An 18,254-nucleotide genomic window follows, 5' to 3' on the forward strand; every position below is an offset into this window, starting at 1 on the left:
ATACGCCAAATATGTATTGAGCACCTATTAGGTTCCAGGTACTGTGCTGGGCACTGGGGCAACAGAGTGAAAAGGATAGACACGGTCCCAGGCCTTGTGAAATAGGACAACAGATACTGAGCAAGTAATAACAAGTTGACCATTACAGTAACTTAACCTTTATGAGACTCGGTTTCCCTGTGAGTAAAATAAAGAAAATAATAATACCCCCTCATGAGTTCCAACGAGGTAATATAGTAGAAAAACTTTATAAGTTCTTTTTTTCTGTGCAAACTACAAGCATCTTCTACTAGCCTTGATTTTCCAGGGGAAGGCAGCATATCTTACTCATCTGTGTAACCTCAACAAGTAGTGCTTGTCTAGTAAGCAGGAAGTCAACATATGTGTGCTGAGCAAGCAACAACTCCAAAAGAAGATGAGTCTATATTTTCACACATGTAAAAGTTTTTTCATTTTCTCACCAAGATCATCTACCCATTCATGAACAAATGAACCTTATGCAGTAGAAAAGCACAAAGTCATATTATAGTAAGATGGCTCCACTTAGCATGCATTCCTTGCTAAGGTGTGGATGTTTGAATAACTGAAATATTATAACATTTAGGTTTTCATCTATCCCATTTCATATAATAAACAATTGTCCTTAAAATAATTTCTGAGGGCAGAGTATAATTTTTGGAGTGTTTGACAAAATTATTTGAGATTTGGAAAGCACCTAAACAGGACACCCAAAACAAGTCAATTACTTTGAATTTCAAAATGAGATGTCAAAAAAAAAAAAAATGGAATTAACTCCCCACAAAGTTTCAGCCTACAGAAAAATTTTCTAACAATGCTAAAATACATTCATATAAGTGTATGAAAATATCAACTGACCTGCTTCCTGGCAAATCTCTGGGATAAATGGACTTTAAATCTTTGGACACTAAAATTTGTATAGCAGACAGAAGGTTTTACCATGTTTTGGTTTTACTCCCCCCCAGAGGGCCTAAGGAATAGCTGTGATTTCTGTTCTCATGAAACCACAGAGCAGAAGGGCTGGAAGGGGGTCTAGGAATTGTCCACTTCAGCTTCCTTATTTTTCAGGGGAGGGAAAACAGAGGCCCAGAGAGGTGAGATGATTTGCCAGTTCCAGAGCTGGGAGGAGAACCAACGTCTCCTCTTCTCTGGGACAGGAAGCAGCAGCAGCCTGCTGAAAACATTGCCTGGTATCCCGGGCATTTGCTTGTCTGCTGTGTGGAGATAGTCTGACCTTGGAGAGTCTAATTCCAAGACAGTTACACGCACATTCCAGCTAAAGATGCATTTTCACTCCAATAGAATGGCAGACCAACACCTCCAGTTGTTGTTGTTGCTGTTTTTTAAGAATAGAAAAATAAAATTCTTTATCTCGTCTTATAAAAACTCTACTCCTTAATATAAGTAAATAGAAAGTCCCACAGAGAGCCTTCCCTAACCACAGCAGTGTTCCCAACCCACCAGTCTAATTAACTACACTGCTCCATCACTTCTTTCACATCACAAGCAACCACCTCCTGCCCACTTCCTTCCCACTCAAGAACCTCACTGGCAGCTCTTCTCCTCAAATTCATCCACAACAGGTTCAGCCTTTCTCTTGGCCTCTCCTTCCACCATCACGAGATCACAAAACAAGACAAAAACCCAGAAAGTAGTTTGTCTTCACAAGTTTGGAAACATCTAATCTGCTGGCTCATAAATTGAGAGAACATGGAACTGAAGAGCATGCAGACCCAGTTCATATACAGTTCTGATTCTAAACTCTTGAGGAAGTCCTCAATCTCTCTGAGGCTTAATTTCTTCATCTCTTAAATGGAGATGCTAATGTTTATCCCATAGAGTTGCTATAGAGATTAAATGAAGACACATTTAAATAGCTACCACACTGCCTGGCACACACTAAGAACTAATTCTTTTCTGTTCTCTCTCTGCTGCTCACTTTTTCTCCATTTTCTAGGAACCCTGTTGGATATGCATGTATTGTCATTTGTTATATCGTTCTACTTTTCTATATATTTGGAATTTTCCATTATAAAAAATTTCAAAATAAAATAATTAAAAATGATCATTTCCTAATGTTAGCAATGTTTAATAAATACAAATAATCTTTCAATCATGCAGATTTGGGCGATAATATATTTTTAACAAACAATACTTTAGAAGCTAAAGAATATCATTTGATGCATATTGAGACATCTCATAGAATAGCCAACGTTCCTAAGGAGGTTTTATTCTAATATGTAAGCTATATGACAAAGCTATAGCAGCTGACCACCTTAACTATTGCTTATGAAATACTATTCTGATATGTATATATTTGTATGTATTTGGAAAACATTTTTACCAAAAATATTACCTATTTCTCCTTTCAGTTCATATAATTCATAATAATTATGGGATTAATAACTGCCAAATTGGGTGTCTTTTCAAAAAATTGTGTTTTATCATCAGCTGTCTTATGTAGCCTGAATGCTGATCAACAACTGATGAAATCATATTCAGCTTAATGCATTTAAGTAAAATTAGTGAGTTCATGGTTCAGAATGAATATTTCTTTATATTTTTTAGAAAGTACTATTCTCTACTCGAGACAATATTTTGCTCTCTGTGATAAAATCTCATGCCATTTTTATTCTAAGCTATAAACATTTTAATCCATGTGTTTCCTGGGACTAACATGGTTAAATACTTAGGGCCAACTCACTTGGTCTCTCTAAATATCAGTTTCCCAAGTTAGATGGATATAATATATTTATAATAATACCTTTCTTTTAAAGGGTTCATAATGTGTTGAACTATTTTGTTATTAATTCTGAAGCATTTCTTAGGCTTAGTAGAAGGCATCTGTTAAACTCAGCTGACCTAATGGGAACCACAGCCATGGCTGAATGACTGCCCAAGGTCACACAGACATAGGGTTATAACAATCAAATGATATGACACATGGTAAAAGTTTGACAACCATAAAGTACGATGCAAATTCAAGGTATGATCAGAAATACGAATAGATCTGTGGTGAGTTCTTACATTTATTTATTTATTTATTTATTTATTTATTTATTTTTAAAAGATTTTATTTATTTATTTGAGACAGAGAGAATGAGAGACAGAGAGCATGAGAGGGAGGAGGGTCAGAGGGAGAAGCAGACTCCCTGCAGAGCAGGGAGCCCGATGCGGGACTCGATCCCGGGACTCCAGGATCACGACCTGAGCCGAAGGCAGTCGCTCAACCAACTGAGCCACCCAGGCGCCCGAGTTCTTACATTTATTGACTACTATTCTTAATACTCTCTTTTCTTGACTTTCTGGCCAAAACTAAAATAAAACTTGCCACCAAAAAAATCTCATAGAGCATAGTGAAGAGTAAGAAGAAGCTGGGAAGTATACAGAACTCCTTGAAAATATGATGCCATGTTATTTTTATGGATATTAATAGTAACCCTGCTATTGAAATAGCCTCCAAGATTCATTTATTTATTCTTTAAAGAATAAAACAATTAAGTCTGGAATTCTGACCAAACTCTAACTTGGATTGACTTTCAATACTTCAAATCTCTCTTGCTGCATCTACTCAATTTCCTGCTTGGCTGGAGAATTATTGAGAAATCTCGTAATGCATTCTAAGTACTTGCTACATGATGCCCTCTACACAGCTACAGAATACCAGCAAAACTTGTGTATTAGTTTTCCTTATTCTCAGAACTGTTTCAGAGTATAATGAGCTGCTTCAAAGGGGTCTGAAGGCTTCTAATGAAAGGTGTTTAGGACGTGCCAAATACCATGGTTGCTATGAAAATTATCAACCAACTAGAAACATTAGCTTTTTTATGCCCCAAAAACAGTGTTTTAACAATGATTCATTTTTGGTCATTTGCTGATTATTCTAAGTTCTCATTATCTTGAAACTATATTGGTACTAAGAAAAAAATATGTTTTCAAATTTGGCTTCTTTTATGTGATGGTTCCATCTCTCATGTACCAACCATAAATTCTTTGCCTCTGGGACTGCAAATAATTCAGGATGTAATGGAAAGTTAGTATCACATGGCAAGACATTTGTTCCCATTGCAGAGTGAGGCCAGCTCTGAAATTCAAACCCTAATGAGAACAAGTATGTAAATGAGAGCAGCCAAACTAAACAGATGAAGAAAACAAAGCCTAAGGAGTCTATAAAAGACATTTTTTTTAGCCTAGGTATTCATTAACACATAGCATTTAGACTCTCTAAATTAAAAATAGAGCCTTCTTTCCAATAGTTTGTCACCATCGTGACCTATCTATAGACCTACATTTAAAAAACTATGAGGGATGCCTGGGTGGCTCAGTTGGTTAAGCATCTGCCTTTGGCTCAGGTCATGATCCCCGGGTCCTGGGATTGAGTCCTGCATGAGGCTACTTGCTCAGTGAGGAGCCTGTTTCTCCCTCTTCCTCCTGCTCCCCCTGCTTGTGTGCTCACTCTCTCTCTCACAAATAAATCAATAAAATCTTTAAAAAAAATAAAAATAAAAAACTATATGGGAAGAACTTTTTACCCATAGAGTAGATCTATTTATTAAATTTTCCTATAAAAGGAAATGTTATTTAAACTAGACTATTATACCAAATACTGAAAACATTTCAATGGGCCTTAAATTAATATGATTAAGAATGGCTAGTGTCAGGGCGCCTGGGTGGCTCAGTTGGTTAAGCGACTGCCTTCAGCTCAGGTCATGATCCTGGAGTCCCTGGATCGAGTTCCGCATCGGGCTCCCTGCTCGGCGGAGTGTCTGCTTCTCCCTCTGACCCTCCCCCCTCTCATGTGCTCTCTCTCTCCTCTCATCCTCTCTCTCAAATAAATAAATAAATAAATAAATAAATATTAAAAAAAAAAAGAATGGCTAGTGTCAAAGGAATGTGTATTCGTGATCAAAATTTCAATCTGTGCTTTCTATGAAATATTAAAGATGCTGTATCCTCAAGGACTTCTGCATATGATCTGATGTACAGTTTGCATATTTTCTCAACTTTCTACAAATATCAAAATTGATTCAATAAAGATGTAAAAGTTTGTCTAATAATTAAAATGAGGTGTTTTTTTTATTTCCTCTTAAAGATAGATGATTATAGAAGTACCTATTTTTTTGCAGGGAATTTCCCACTGTGCCAATCTTCCATGATTTTCAACATATTTATTGCCTTACTTTCATAATGCTGAATGAAAATGTAGGATGTTGTAAAAATGGAAAATTCATTTATACAATATTTATTAAGAATCGAATATGTGCCAGGCTCTATTACAGACCTTAAAAACGCAAGAATGAACAAGAGAGGTGCCTGGTTGGCTTAGTCGGTTAGGCGTCTGACTCTGGTTTCCACTGGGGTCATGATCTCAGGGTCATGGGATTGAGCCCCACTTCAGGTGGGAAGTCTGCTTAAGATTCTCTCCCTCTGCCCCTCCCCCTACCAAAATAAATAAATCTTAAAAAAAAAAAAAAAGAATGAACAAGACAGATGAAGCCCTTGCCCTCCTAGGAGCAAGCCATTTTAGTGTGGGAAGATAGACAACAAACAAAATAAGGAAATGACAATGTATTAAAAGGTAATAAGTGCTACAGTGAAAAATAAAAGAGGAAAGAGGATGGGAATGGGAGAGGCTTACAGTTTTAAATAGTGTAGTCAGGGTAGGCCTCACCGAGAAGGGAACATTTGAGGAAAGACTTGAAGGAGGTGAGGGAAGTAAACATGCAAATCTCCCAGGGAATAAGCAGAAGGTACAGGAAATGCAAAGGTCCTGAGGCAGACAGTGACCTTGGGGAATCAGGCAATGATTAGCATATTCGAGTGTTACCAACACTGAAGCAAAAACATTTTGTTGGCTGTTGCATGCAACACCAAGACTCCAAACTTGTCCTTGGGGAGTCTAGATTCATAAAATATTAGAACCAAAAATGGTCATCCTTTCAGTCAACCTCCTTATTTTACAGATAAAGAATATGAGACCCGGAGAGGTCATGACCTGTTCTAATGGTTCCTAATGTTATCTTTTGATGGGATTCAAATATATACTATTCCTGAGGGGCAGTTTATTTTTAGATAGCAATTATGAAGTGTTATTTATCACGTGACTAAAATTGTTGTCTCGTCTGTCACTACACTTTTATAAAGTTACATTTGGTTTAGGTGGTGTGTGGGGGTACATTTTTAGTATAAAAGTAATACATTCAGATAAAGATTGTATGTGATTACTGTAGAAAATTTGGAAAATCTTTTTAAAAATCAAGCAAAAAAGGTCAATAACCTCATCAGCCAGAGATAGCCACTATTTAAATTTTGATGTACTTTCCCCCAAATTCTTTTCCTGTGCATACATGTAATTTTCTTTCAAAGATGAGATACAATTTTGTTTAATGTTTTTTAACTCAATATTTTACCATATTTATCATTTTTTAAAAAGTCATCAAATGGTAACAAATGTTCCTCTTTAAAATGCTTTGATCTTTTGAAAATAGAAGTCAACTACCGGTAAAGTTCATTAATTGGGTGGGCTCTAAAGTTTGTATAAAGTAATATTTTCCTACCCATAACAAGGTACTATCATAAAGTAATACGATCAATAGTTGTAAGCTTCATGACTATAACATCATTTAAGAATTTTGGAATGATATTTAACAAAAATGCAACACAGGAACACGTGTACCCCTTTTAAAGAATTTGAACAACCTTGGCATACTACCATTTTCTCTTTTTAGTCTTGATGCTTTATAATTATACAAACATCAAATTCCATCAAATAATAAACAATATATTTCAAAAGTATTAGATAAGATAAGCAAGCTTTCTTTTCCTTTTTGTTTGGAATTTATACCAGCCCATTCATATTTACGTTGGGGCCGGTAGCACAAAACATCTAGGTGTTTCTTCTCCCACGTTTCACCAGGAAAATAACTTTGTGTGCTTCAGAGAAAATAATGGCCTATACATCTATCTCTGCTGAAGCTCTCAGACATGTTGGCCTGCTTTGGAATTCACCATGGTAAGAATAAACTTAACATTCATACACATACGGGAATTGGGAGAAGATCAAGCAAGGAGTAAGGAAAGTGGCCAGGCCAGCTGTCACCACTAATGCACCAGAGTGTAACCTCATTAAAAAATGCTACTCTAGCATTCTCTTACTAATAAAGAAATAGCCCATGGAACAGTGAAAATCATCCACTGTTCAACTGTACCTGACAAGAAAGAAAGAAAAGGCAATCCACCAATACGGAAATGCGTGGCCGTGCCTCCTACATTTTCCATAAAGGTCCCTTCTTTGTAGCTCTTTTATGACTAACTGAATGTTTCACATCATTCCTAGATTTATCTATGTATATTTTTATCTCATTGAAAAAATGAGGCTCAGCCCTGAGCCTCCCTAAAATTAGCTCTACTTGTTAGAAGTTCTCCTTGTCAGGTGGTTCTATCACACTTACCTAATAATTACCTTTAAACAAAATGTTTTCTTTTTTGCTGTTGTTCAGAGTTGGGTTTTCTTTTCTTTTTTTTAAGTGGGGCATTTCAAGTTCTTGAGTAATCAAAATCACTGACTTTAAGTTAGTTAAGGTTTTACTGAGAAAAAGACTTCCTCTTATAGCTATTTAATGAGTTGTGCTACGAAGTTGTTAAATCTCTCTATAAAAAATGTCATAGAGATTGTTAAATATTTCTACCATTTTGGTATAACACAAATAATTATGGCCATATAAAAAGAAACTTTGACTATTTTTAATAGATCTTTCTGAACATAATACACAACATATTCTAAACTATGTGAGGTTAAGAAAACAGAGCGGTTTCTTTTTAAATGCAAATCAGATCATGTTAATCACCTGCTTGTAACCCTCCTGTGGCTTCCCATCACTTGGTCAACAAGGTCCATAAGATCTGGTGCCTGCCTACTTCTCAGATGCCCGCAGTGCCCTCCCCACAACACACTGGTTTCCACCACAGGGCCAGTGTCCTGTACCACCTCTCTTAAATGCTGGCTATTGAAAACGAGCCCACCTGCCAGACACCTAAGGTGCCCTTGCGCTCACCTTCCATTGTGGTTTTGTTACTTCTTAATACATGTATCTTTGAAATTACCACATTATTCATTTATTTCTTTGGCGTCTGTTCCTTGTACTAAAATATAAGACCCAGTTGAACAAAGACTTTACTTTTCTTGTCTAGCTTATAACTGTTCCTCAAGTATAGCAAAGAGGCCAGCAAATAGTAGTCTTCTAAATATATGTTAGATGAATGAACAAGGAGATATTTGGAGCTGTTTGTTCAAAATATAAGCTTGATTTTACTAGGAGAATTTTTTTCTTTTATCAAAATAAAATACTGCAAATGAAATATTAATAAGCAAAATTATTTTTTTTTTAAGATTTTATTTATTTGACAGAGACAGAGATAGCGAGAGCAGGAACACAAGCAGCGGGAGTGGAAGAGGAAGAAGCAGGCTTCCCCTCGAGGAGGGAGCCCGATGTGGGACTCGATCCCAGGACCCTGGGATCATGACCTGAGCCGAAGGCAGACCCCTAATGACTGAGCCACCCAGGCGCCCTAAGCAAAATTATTTTAAACACCATAGTTAAGCTTAAAGAAATTCAGTGGAGAATACGTGGAAAATATGAATGAATCATTATCACATAATTTATCTTTCTTTAAAATATGCATTTTTGTGAAAGGGTTGATCTTTTTTCCTTAAAGGGTAGAACCACTGTATTGATGGAGAACCTATAAAGCAAATATGAATGAAATATTTATAAACTAAAAATCTAGAAATAAATCAGCTATTGAATAAACACATGCAATATGCAAAAAAAAAGATTAGTATCAAAATCTGGAAGATATGGGGTGAAGATGGAAAAAATATTCTAAATATTTGAAGATGAAAATATTATTTGTATCTAGCCAATTTAGTTAAAAAAGAGGTAAATGTCACAAAATGGGTATCATGGTAATACTGTTACGATTATTCATCAGATATTTGATGGCCAAACTGCAAAGGCCATATGGTTAGCATTTCACCTTGATTTTGAATTTTCCCCCTATTTCCTTATTTCTTACTAGCCTCCTTCTTCTCCAAAGATCCCAGGTTACAGATGGGGGAGAGGAGTGAAAATTAATTTGCAGAGAAGCAGCTCATTACATGACCATTTTAAGTAACACCCAAATTCTTGGGCAAACATGGATCATGGATTGAGCTTTTAATGAGTATGAATGCTGCAAAGTAGGATTTCAAGTATTCTAAAGTTAAATGCTAAAAGTGCTTTGTTTCCAATAACTGAAGTGCTAGTTATTTTGGAATTAAAATATAACTGCTAATACAAAGTAGTCAAGATTATATATGTGCCTTTCCACCATTGGTTCCTATGAATTAAAATTAGTCCAATCAGCCAGGTCAGAATGACCATCAGATTATCAGTCAACACTTAGACCATCCTTCATGTCTAAATCCAGTTTATACAAGTTTCTACACTCAAACACTTTTTTTTGGAACTTCATAAGCCAATAATAGTAACATACAGAACAAACTATAACCTAGAAGTCTAGAAATTGGCAATGTCTTTCCATGCTCTTTTGTGAGTGTTAAAGTTACAACTTAAAATTACAGGTATACTACCACTTGAAGCGATACATAATTACACTGTGCTTACACCAAATTCACATATACAAGAAAGGCAGAATAGATGGTGATTATTCACCTTACCAAAGGATATCCCATTAAATGTCTTTAAATAGCTCATCTATGACAGAATATGGCTTCTTCATAAAATCATGTATACCTAGTACTTTTTAAAAGATTTTTATTTAATTAATTTATTTATTTGAGAGAGCAAGAGAGACAGAGACAGAGAGAGAGAGAAAAAAGGTACATGCAAGTTGGGGGAGGGGCAGAGGAAGAGACTCCTCAAGCAGATCCCTGCTGAGGGCAGAGCAGGACTCCAGGGGCTCCATCTCATGACCCATGAGATCATGAACTGAGCCAAAACCAAGAGTCAGACACTTAACCAAGTGAGTCACCAGGCACCCCTATTTTATTTTATTTTTGAAGTAATCTCTACATCCATCGTGGGGCTCAAACTTACTACCTTGAGATCAAGAGTAGCACTAAGCCAGCCAGGCGCCCCAAGTAACTTTCTTTTTAATTAACAAATGACATTGAAAATAGTACTACCAATAGTATCACATTAGTTGCCATCTCTTCTTACAAAGACACCAAAACACTGCCATATGTGTTATCTTTTTCTTTCTACTCTCTCAGTGGGATTGGTAGTTTAACATCTTGTCACCACAATGTTGCTTCTTTTCAGTGATGGGAAACTGAGGGATTAATAGACTTGTCAACAGTCACAAAACAAATTTACAACAAAACTGAAGCTTACTCTTGATCTCAAGTTTTCTCCAATTAGGCAATGCAGGTTTATTTAATTTTATCCCAACTGGTCACAAATAACGTGTATGTGTGTGTGTGTGTGTGTGTGTGTGTATATATATATATATATATATATATATGTAATATAATTACTAATAGATTTTCTATTGAAGTTGCCCTACATTGCAGTATTAAGCTAGATTTCAGAACCACATAATATTTTAGATTCTAAATTAAGTGTCATAATAGAAGAAAACAGGCTTTAATAGGACATTATATTTATTATTAGTTCAAAATGCACCATTATCTTCCATCAGGTTGCTATATTTTGCCTGAACTTCAAAGATCTTTGGGACTCAAGGGAATCTTCACTATTAAAAAAGACACTGTTGTTTCATAGTATATCAAACTTTAGAAGACTAATAGAACTTTTCTTAAATGTGAAAATTTTACACACTTCATTCGCTCTCAAGTGATGAAAAGATTATGCATCTCAATCAGATGTTTTCTTTCATAAAAGTATTTATGGAATTTCACTAGGCTTAGTCTTCTTTCATTACAGTTTTTTTGTTGTTGTTGTTGTTTTGTTTGTTTTTTACTTTTCAGATAATATTACACAATGGCCTCAACTGCAAGAGGTTATTAGTAAGATATGGTTCCAGAAATGGAACCCCAGGAAAATCAAGTGCTACTTGTTTAGACAGCTGATATTTATTTCTAGCAAATGCTTTTTGGAATCTGAAAACTAGTCCTCCATTTTGTATTTTTCTAACAATTCGGTGATAAAAATATAGAAAGTAAACATAAGCTATTTCTAAATCCCAGAAAAAGTTGTTGGCTAGGATACAGGCTGTTCAATTCTTAATGCACACAGGGAGGGCTCAATAAATGTCACTAACTGATAGTATTAATGCTAAAGGACTACTTCTCTTAGGTAGGTAGTTGCTTAAGTTCTCCTGAAAATATGGTTTTCTTTTCTCTACCCCAGAGTATTTAGATAATATGCTATTACTATCTTAAATGTATTATATACTTGCTGAGAAAATAAAAAAGGTTTTCTTGAGTATCTACAGTTCACATTCCAGGATCTTGTGACTATGAAACAATTTACCATCTGGTACTGATATGGTTAGATAATAACCTAGTAGAATTTGGAGTATGATACTCTGAAAAGATGAAATCCTGCTATAGTAGTTGTGTGTTTGGTTTGGTTTGGTTTTGGTTTTCTTGGTCATCAGTGGAAACCGTCCTTAGTTTCTAAGTTGCTGCAATTGTTTTTTCTTTCCCCCTGCATTGTTCTTCCTAAACATACCTCCCATACATGGCTTTAAAATAAGTCTTTGAGGGAAGTACCAGATGTAGGACAGTCAAGTTGGGTGCTCTGGAGCAGTAATCAAGGATTCCCACAGTTTCCACATGTGGATTTTGGGTGTAAGCATGGAGCCAGGATACTTGCATTAAGACCCTTGGTCTTGAGGTTTGGGACTCCAGAGATCTCTCCAGTTCCAGTGAGTTAGGCTACCATGTTACTTATTGTCAACTTTCCACACACACTCAGAGCGTATATACTGACTGGTACATCTTATTTCCTATCATTTTAATTAGTTATGTGGAGGCTTTTAATCCTTTGTGGGCCAACCATGAATTACATAGTTGTGTAGTCTGATGACAGTTCTATGATTTTTTTCCTCTGTAAAATGGTTTCAAACCTATTTGTAACAACCAGAATTTTTATCATTTCTTCATAGCAGTTTTATGCAATAAATTCTTTACATTTCTAAGGAGCAAATGTATAAGAGAAGCTAGGGCCTTTAAGACTTCTGGAAAACTTACTTTCAAGAGAACTATTTTATTCACACAGAAATCCTTATAAATATAAACAAAACATTTTAACTTTATACATCTTATTTTAGGCTAAGATGTCTTTTAACATCTTTAACCCCATTCTTACCAAAAATATAGCCCACTTACTGATCTCTTCTAAATTATCTTTATCATTACTTTCATTTCATAATAAATCCTTAATGTGTTCTTTAAGGAGAAATCATCTTACAGATTACTTTAGATTTTTCCTTTGTGTGATTTAAGATCATCATAACAAGTAATCAAGAAGTTTATGTAATAAGATAATGTAATGAGGCAAGCAGGCATCTTATACCTATTTTTCCAAAATTGATCACCATTTTTAACAATATGGTAAATCAAAGTTAAATTAAGCTTTCGTAAGTTGATATTGGATTTAACCAGTTGATCTAACTTATTAATGGAAAATATCTCTAACAATTACCAAAATCACAGATTTAGAAATGAAACATTCCTTTAGCTATCTCTGCCACAATAGCAGCATAATGTTACACTTTGTTCCTTTACTCTCTCCCATCTTCTTAAGAAACAGGGATGTTATTATGTGGTCTTATTTCACATCCTGACCTCGTTTACTTGGGTTTGGAGAACATGGTTTCTACTAAGGTTAAAAGACATGTGTCTGTATGTTATTTACAACTAAGGACCTAAAAATTTTCAGTAAACTGTCATTATCAAAACATCCTTTGTCATAAAAAGTATTTCTACTCTTCAAAGATTAGAGAACTGAGTATAATGATTAACTGATTTATGTAAGTCATAATGATATGACTGCTAAAGCTGTGATATGAAATCTTGATTTCCCCTCAAGATTTCTTGGATTTTACATACATGATGTATTAGTGTGTCAAAGTTCAAGAGCCACCTTCCCCACTTTTTTTTTAACTGTTTAAGAGAATGGCCTTACCACTTTCTTTTGCCAGAAAGTAGCAAAAAGATGATAAAATCTCCAGTACTTTATAGCTGCTCTCTGTACTGGGAGAGGAAAGGGTGCTTTCTGACTTGTTCTGGTTGTTCATGGCCCAATTCAAACCACGTAACACTCTGGCTCCAACTAGGAGTTTTAGAATAAACAAAAGAAAGAACTATAACTAACGCAGTAGGTTCTACATTTATGGAGCCCATAAGCTGATTTCGTGCTGAAAGTAAAAACAGTCTCAAGAGGTTAAATGAACTCTTCGATGCTGAAATCACAGCAAATTCAGGAAAATGAGGGATATGTTGGTAACCTCTAATCTTTTTTTAAACTGACCTCACCCTGGGCAAGTAACCATCTCCTGATGCCATTGTTGGAGACAGAATTTCTGGCTGAAAGATCAGTTTTCTGACTCAATCTGGCTTGCTATTCTTGGTTAATCATCCGCATTTCTCTCAATATTTCACTCCTCTGACTACAGTGGTCAACATTTATTTTCAGAAGACTTTTTTTAAGTGATTCGCTTCCTCCATTGGTCTCCCTCTTTATCCTAACTCTCCCTAACCCCCATTTCTATCGCCCTTGTTTCTCTAAGATTTTGCTAAACATTAGACACAGCACATGACCTCCATCCAGTCTTCCAGCGTCTCGGAACAAAACCGGTTGGCGCGGTTGTAAGCTTCTCTAGGGTTGGAATTTAAGAGTCTTCAGCTCTCCAACTCTTAAAGACCTACAGCGTAAATTTTAAATTTAAAAAATTTTAAATAAAAAAACCGCCCCCCTTTTTTAACCTTTAGTCCCGCCCACCGTCTCCCCCCCACCCCGCAGCCTCCACGCGAAACTGCAGGAAACCGGAGGGGGCGGGGCGGTGACGTCACGACGCCGGTGCGTCACGGAACGGCGGCGGCTGCGGCGCTGGCGGTGGCTGCGGCAGCGGCGGCATTTTAGTCGACAGCGGCGGCGGCAGCGGGGCCGCTGCTCCTCCCAGCATCCCTGGCGCGGCCATTTCAGCCCCATCTTGGCCGAGGGGAGGGAGCTGCAGCCGCCGCTTCAGCAGTTTGAATTTCAGTTTCTCCAGGGTCTGCGAACCGGGCGCACCGAGGAGGAGCCGAAAAAGCTACCACCGCTACCTCACACAGCCGGAGCGCTTCCGCTCGCCGGCCAGCCAGGCGGCTGCCGCCACCGCCGCCGCCGCCGCCGCCGCCCCTCACTCTTCTCAGGAGCCGCGAGGGGAGGCCGAGACCGCCGCCGCCGCCCGCGGGGAGGCTCCCCCTGTAAGGGGAGGACCGAGCCGGCTTTCCCCTCCCCCGGAGCGGGTTTCCGCCAGAGACAGTCGACATGTCCCTGGGGCTGAGCTCCGGCTAAAGCCGGGGAGGGGGCCGCCCGCCCGCGCCGAAGCTCCGCCGCCCGCCCGCGGGACCTTCAGCCAGCCCCAGCCCGCGGCTCCTGGCTGAATCAGGAATCCCCGGCGCCAGACTCGCCACTCCTTCCCCTTCTTCCCTCAGCGTCCGAGAGCCCAGAGCTGACGCCGGCACTGGCCTGAGGAGCCCGAGCGGGGCAGCACCGCCCCTCACGCCGCCGCCGCCGCCGCCGCCGCCACCTCCTCCTCCTCCCCTTCGCCCTCCCACTCCCACCCCCAGCCAAGGCCTGCTGACCGCGCCGAGCGCCGAGCTAGACTGACCACGGCGGCCCCGGAGACGGGAGGAGGAAGCAGGCGGCCCGCCCCTGGGATCGCGCTCGCGCTCGCGCCGCCGCTGAGGGGATTGAATTGAGGCGCCGCGGCTGCGGGAGGCGAAAAGGAAGGAGGAGCCGCCGCGCGAGTGCGACGGGGGCAGAGCCGTAGAGATCGACCCAGAAGGAAACGGGGAGGAGGATGTCTCACAGAGCGGCCAGCGTCCGGATCAGCCAGTGACTCTTAACAGCGGCGGGCCTCAGACCCCAGCGCGGACTCGGACTTTGTCTTTGGGGGCCCCTGCTCTGCCTTTCCTGGTTTCCGGCAAGATCGCAGAGGAGCCGGCGTGCCTCTCTGCCCTCCAGCCTTCCTCACCATGTCCAAGATGCCGGCCAAGAAGAAGAGCTGCTTCCAGATCACTAGTGTCACCACGGCTCAGGTGGCCACTAGCATCACCGAGGACACTGAGAGCCTGGACGACCCGGACGAGTCACGTACAGAGGACGTCTCCTCCGAAATATTCGACGTTTCTCGGGCCACGGATTATGGCCCTGAGGAGGTCTGCGAGCGCAGCTCCTCCGAAGAGACACTCAACAATGTTGGGGATGCAGAGACTCCCGGGACCGTCTCTCCAAACCTCGTCCTGGACGGGCAGCTGGCGGCCGCGGCGGCTGCTCCCGCCAACGGAGGAGGAGCCCTTTCGGCCCGGAGCGTGGCTGGGGCGCTGGCCAGTACCCTGGCGGCGGCCGCCACCTCGGCCCCCTCTTCGGGGGCACCCGGCGCCCCCCCGGTCACGGGCTCGTCTGCCGGGCCAGGGACCGCAGCCCCATCACAGCCCCCCACCACTTGTAGTTCCCGTTTTCGCGTGATCAAGCTGGACCACGGGAGCGGGGAGCCCTACCGCCGCGGCCGATGGACGTGTATGGAATACTATGAGCGGGATTCAGACAGCAGCGTCCTGACCAGGTCTGGGGATTGCATTAGGCACAGCAATACTTTTGACCAGACTGCGGAGCGGGACAGCGGCCTGGGCGCCACCGGAGGGTCGGTGGTGGTGGTGGTGGCCTCCATGCAGGGGGCGCACGGGCCCGACTCGGGAACTGACAGTTCCTTGACTGCTGTGTCACAGCTACCCCCGTCGGAGAAAATGAGCCAGCCCGCCCCGGCCCAGCCGCAGAGTTTTGGCGTTGGGCAGCCACAGCCACCGCCGCCCGTAGGTGGGGCTGTGGTTCAAAGCGCGGCTCCAGTGCCGCCGTTCCCGGGAGCCGCGGCCGGGCCTCAGCAAATGATGGCAGCCCCGCAGCCAAGCCAGCCCCAGGGAACCGGCCCCGGCGTCCTCCCGCAGGGGCCCAATGGACAGGGGCTGCCGCTGACGAATGTAACCCTGACGCAGCCCGGCGTGCCCCTGCCGCAGCAGCCGGGCCCCGCCGTCGGCGCTCCTACGACGCAGCCGCCCCAGCCGTTCGCGTACCCTCAGCTACCGCCTGGGCATTTGCTGCCAGTCCAGCCCGCGGGTCAGAGTGAGTACCTACAGCAGCACGTGGCCGGCCTGCAGCCGCCAAGCCCCGCGCAGCCCTCGTCCACCGGCGCCGGAGCGAGCCTCGCCACGGCTGCCAGCCTTCCAGTGGGCACCGGCCCGAATGCCGCCTCGGTGGGTGCGCAGATAATGGGCGTGTCTTCCTTGCCCAGTGAAGCCGTGGCCCCGGGGCCGGGACCCGCGCCAGGCGGACAGGCCGCGCCTGGTCAGCCGGCCGGAGTGCCCTTGGCTGCTGTGGGATGCGCCGTGCCGCCGGGCCTGGTCCCCCCTGGGACCGGGCAGCCCCAGTCCGTGCCTCCGCCGCAGATGGGTGGCAGTGGTGCGCCGTCAGCCGTGCCTGGCGGCCCCCACGCCGTGCTGCCCGGAGTTCCAAACGTGCCTGCAGCCGTGCCCGCTCCAAGCGTGCCTAGTGTGTCTACCACCTCTGTTACGATGCCAAATGTACCCGCGCCTCTGGTCCAGTCGCAGCAGCTGAGCAGCCATACGCCAGTCAGCAGGAGCAGCAGCATAATCCAGCATGTTGGGCTGCCCTTAGCGCAAGGCACACCCAGTGCACCAACAAGTCTACCACAGTCTGACCTAAGCCAGTTTCAGACTCAGACCCAACCTTTAGTCGGGCATGTTGACGATACTAGAAGAAAATCAGAACCCCTACCTCAACCACCACTTTCTCTCATTGCTGAAAATAAGCCTGTTGTGAAGCCTCCTGTTGCAGATGCCCTGGCAAACCCCCTTCAGTTAACACCTATGAACAGTCTCGCCACCTCTGTATTCAGCATAGCTATTCCTGTTGATGGTGATGAAGACAGGTATGGAAATCTTACTTAAAATATTTGATAGGAGTGCTTGACCAAACATTGTAGTTTAGAATGCAACCTAAGAGTTCTTTTTTCACTTTGAGGCCCTTACCGTTTTTAGACTTAGCTTGTGTTTAGTAAGTTTAGTTTGTGTTTAGTAAGATTGATTTGTCAGTTCTTAAAAATGCATTCGTTTAGATTGCTAATATAAAGGTGTAATGAGAGAATTGGTCTTGTCACAGTCATTTAAAAGCACTGAATTGGATAAGGACACAACATTTGTTCATTCAAAAAAGGTGGATTTAAGCTTAATTCTCTCGATTTACAGGTGGTAACTAGTAGATTAGGCCCCAGAAGATTGTCCTTTTCTTAGGTAACAATCGCACTTGAACCCTTAGGGCAGAGAGTTTTGTCAGTGTGAGTTTGGAGACTAAGACGTAAAATCAGAAGTTTCCCATTCTGGAAAACCAGAGGTCCTCTACAGTAGGGAAAGATCCATGTAAGGAATCTCCTCCAGTGTATCTGCAAAGGCTGGAGAGAGAATGGTGAAATGTCAAGTCTGGCTTTGAAGATCATATCGTCCTCCAGCCTTTTAAATAAAAGAACATGGAAGGTCAGGAGGCTTCCCAGTGACTTCGTTAAGATCCTTTTTTTTTTTTTTTTTTTTTTGAAGTAAAAAAGTGTATTGGAAAGATGTTATCTTCCATCAGTAATTTTTTAACTATGGAAAGGGAGGTATGAAGTAAGACTCTTTGACAGTAGTAAAAGCTACAGTTCTTGAAATTAGAGTAATTTTATAGTAAAAATGTTAACAGTTGTCAACAATTGGCTCCCTCTATTTAAGGGATGCTTTTTTAATGGTTTAAGTGAAAATTGGTGTATTGCCATTACCAATTCTACAAAAGTTGATGTTTGGTTATGGTTCAGTGAGGATTTTTAAGTGGTTTTCAGGAAATGTCACAGGAAAATTTGACATGTTGCAAATTTTTAAAAACCAACTTGTTACAAAGCTTTAAAATTACATTTAAAAATTAGAAAGTTTCAGGTACTTTACAGTTAGGCATTTA

General features: G+C 41.3%; 1 protein-coding gene across 4 annotated transcripts in view; it reads left to right on the forward strand.

The window, feature by feature from the left end:
* Positions 1-14,116: 14,116 nt before the first annotated feature.
* The window catches only part of TSC22D2 (TSC22 domain family member 2), a 60,001-nt gene continuing 55,863 nt past the window's right edge, over positions 14,117-18,254 (forward strand). For 2 of the 4 annotated variants that reach the window (XM_034996951.1, XM_034996959.1), the window contains exon 1: positions 14,117-17,199. In XM_034996951.1, the coding sequence (XP_034852842.1) occupies positions 15,230-17,199 (1,970 nt within the window). In that variant the 5' untranslated portion in view covers positions 14,117-15,229. The remainder of the gene's footprint in view (positions 17,200-18,254) is intronic. The other 2 variants (XM_034996968.1, XM_034996944.1) reach the window with 2 other exon arrangements.

This window comes from Mirounga leonina, unplaced genomic scaffold, assembly GCF_011800145.1.
Source record: "Mirounga leonina isolate KUSES-001 unplaced genomic scaffold, KU_Mleo_1.0 Mir_115, whole genome shotgun sequence".
Classification (NCBI taxonomy): Eukaryota; Metazoa; Chordata; class Mammalia; order Carnivora; family Phocidae; genus Mirounga; species Mirounga leonina.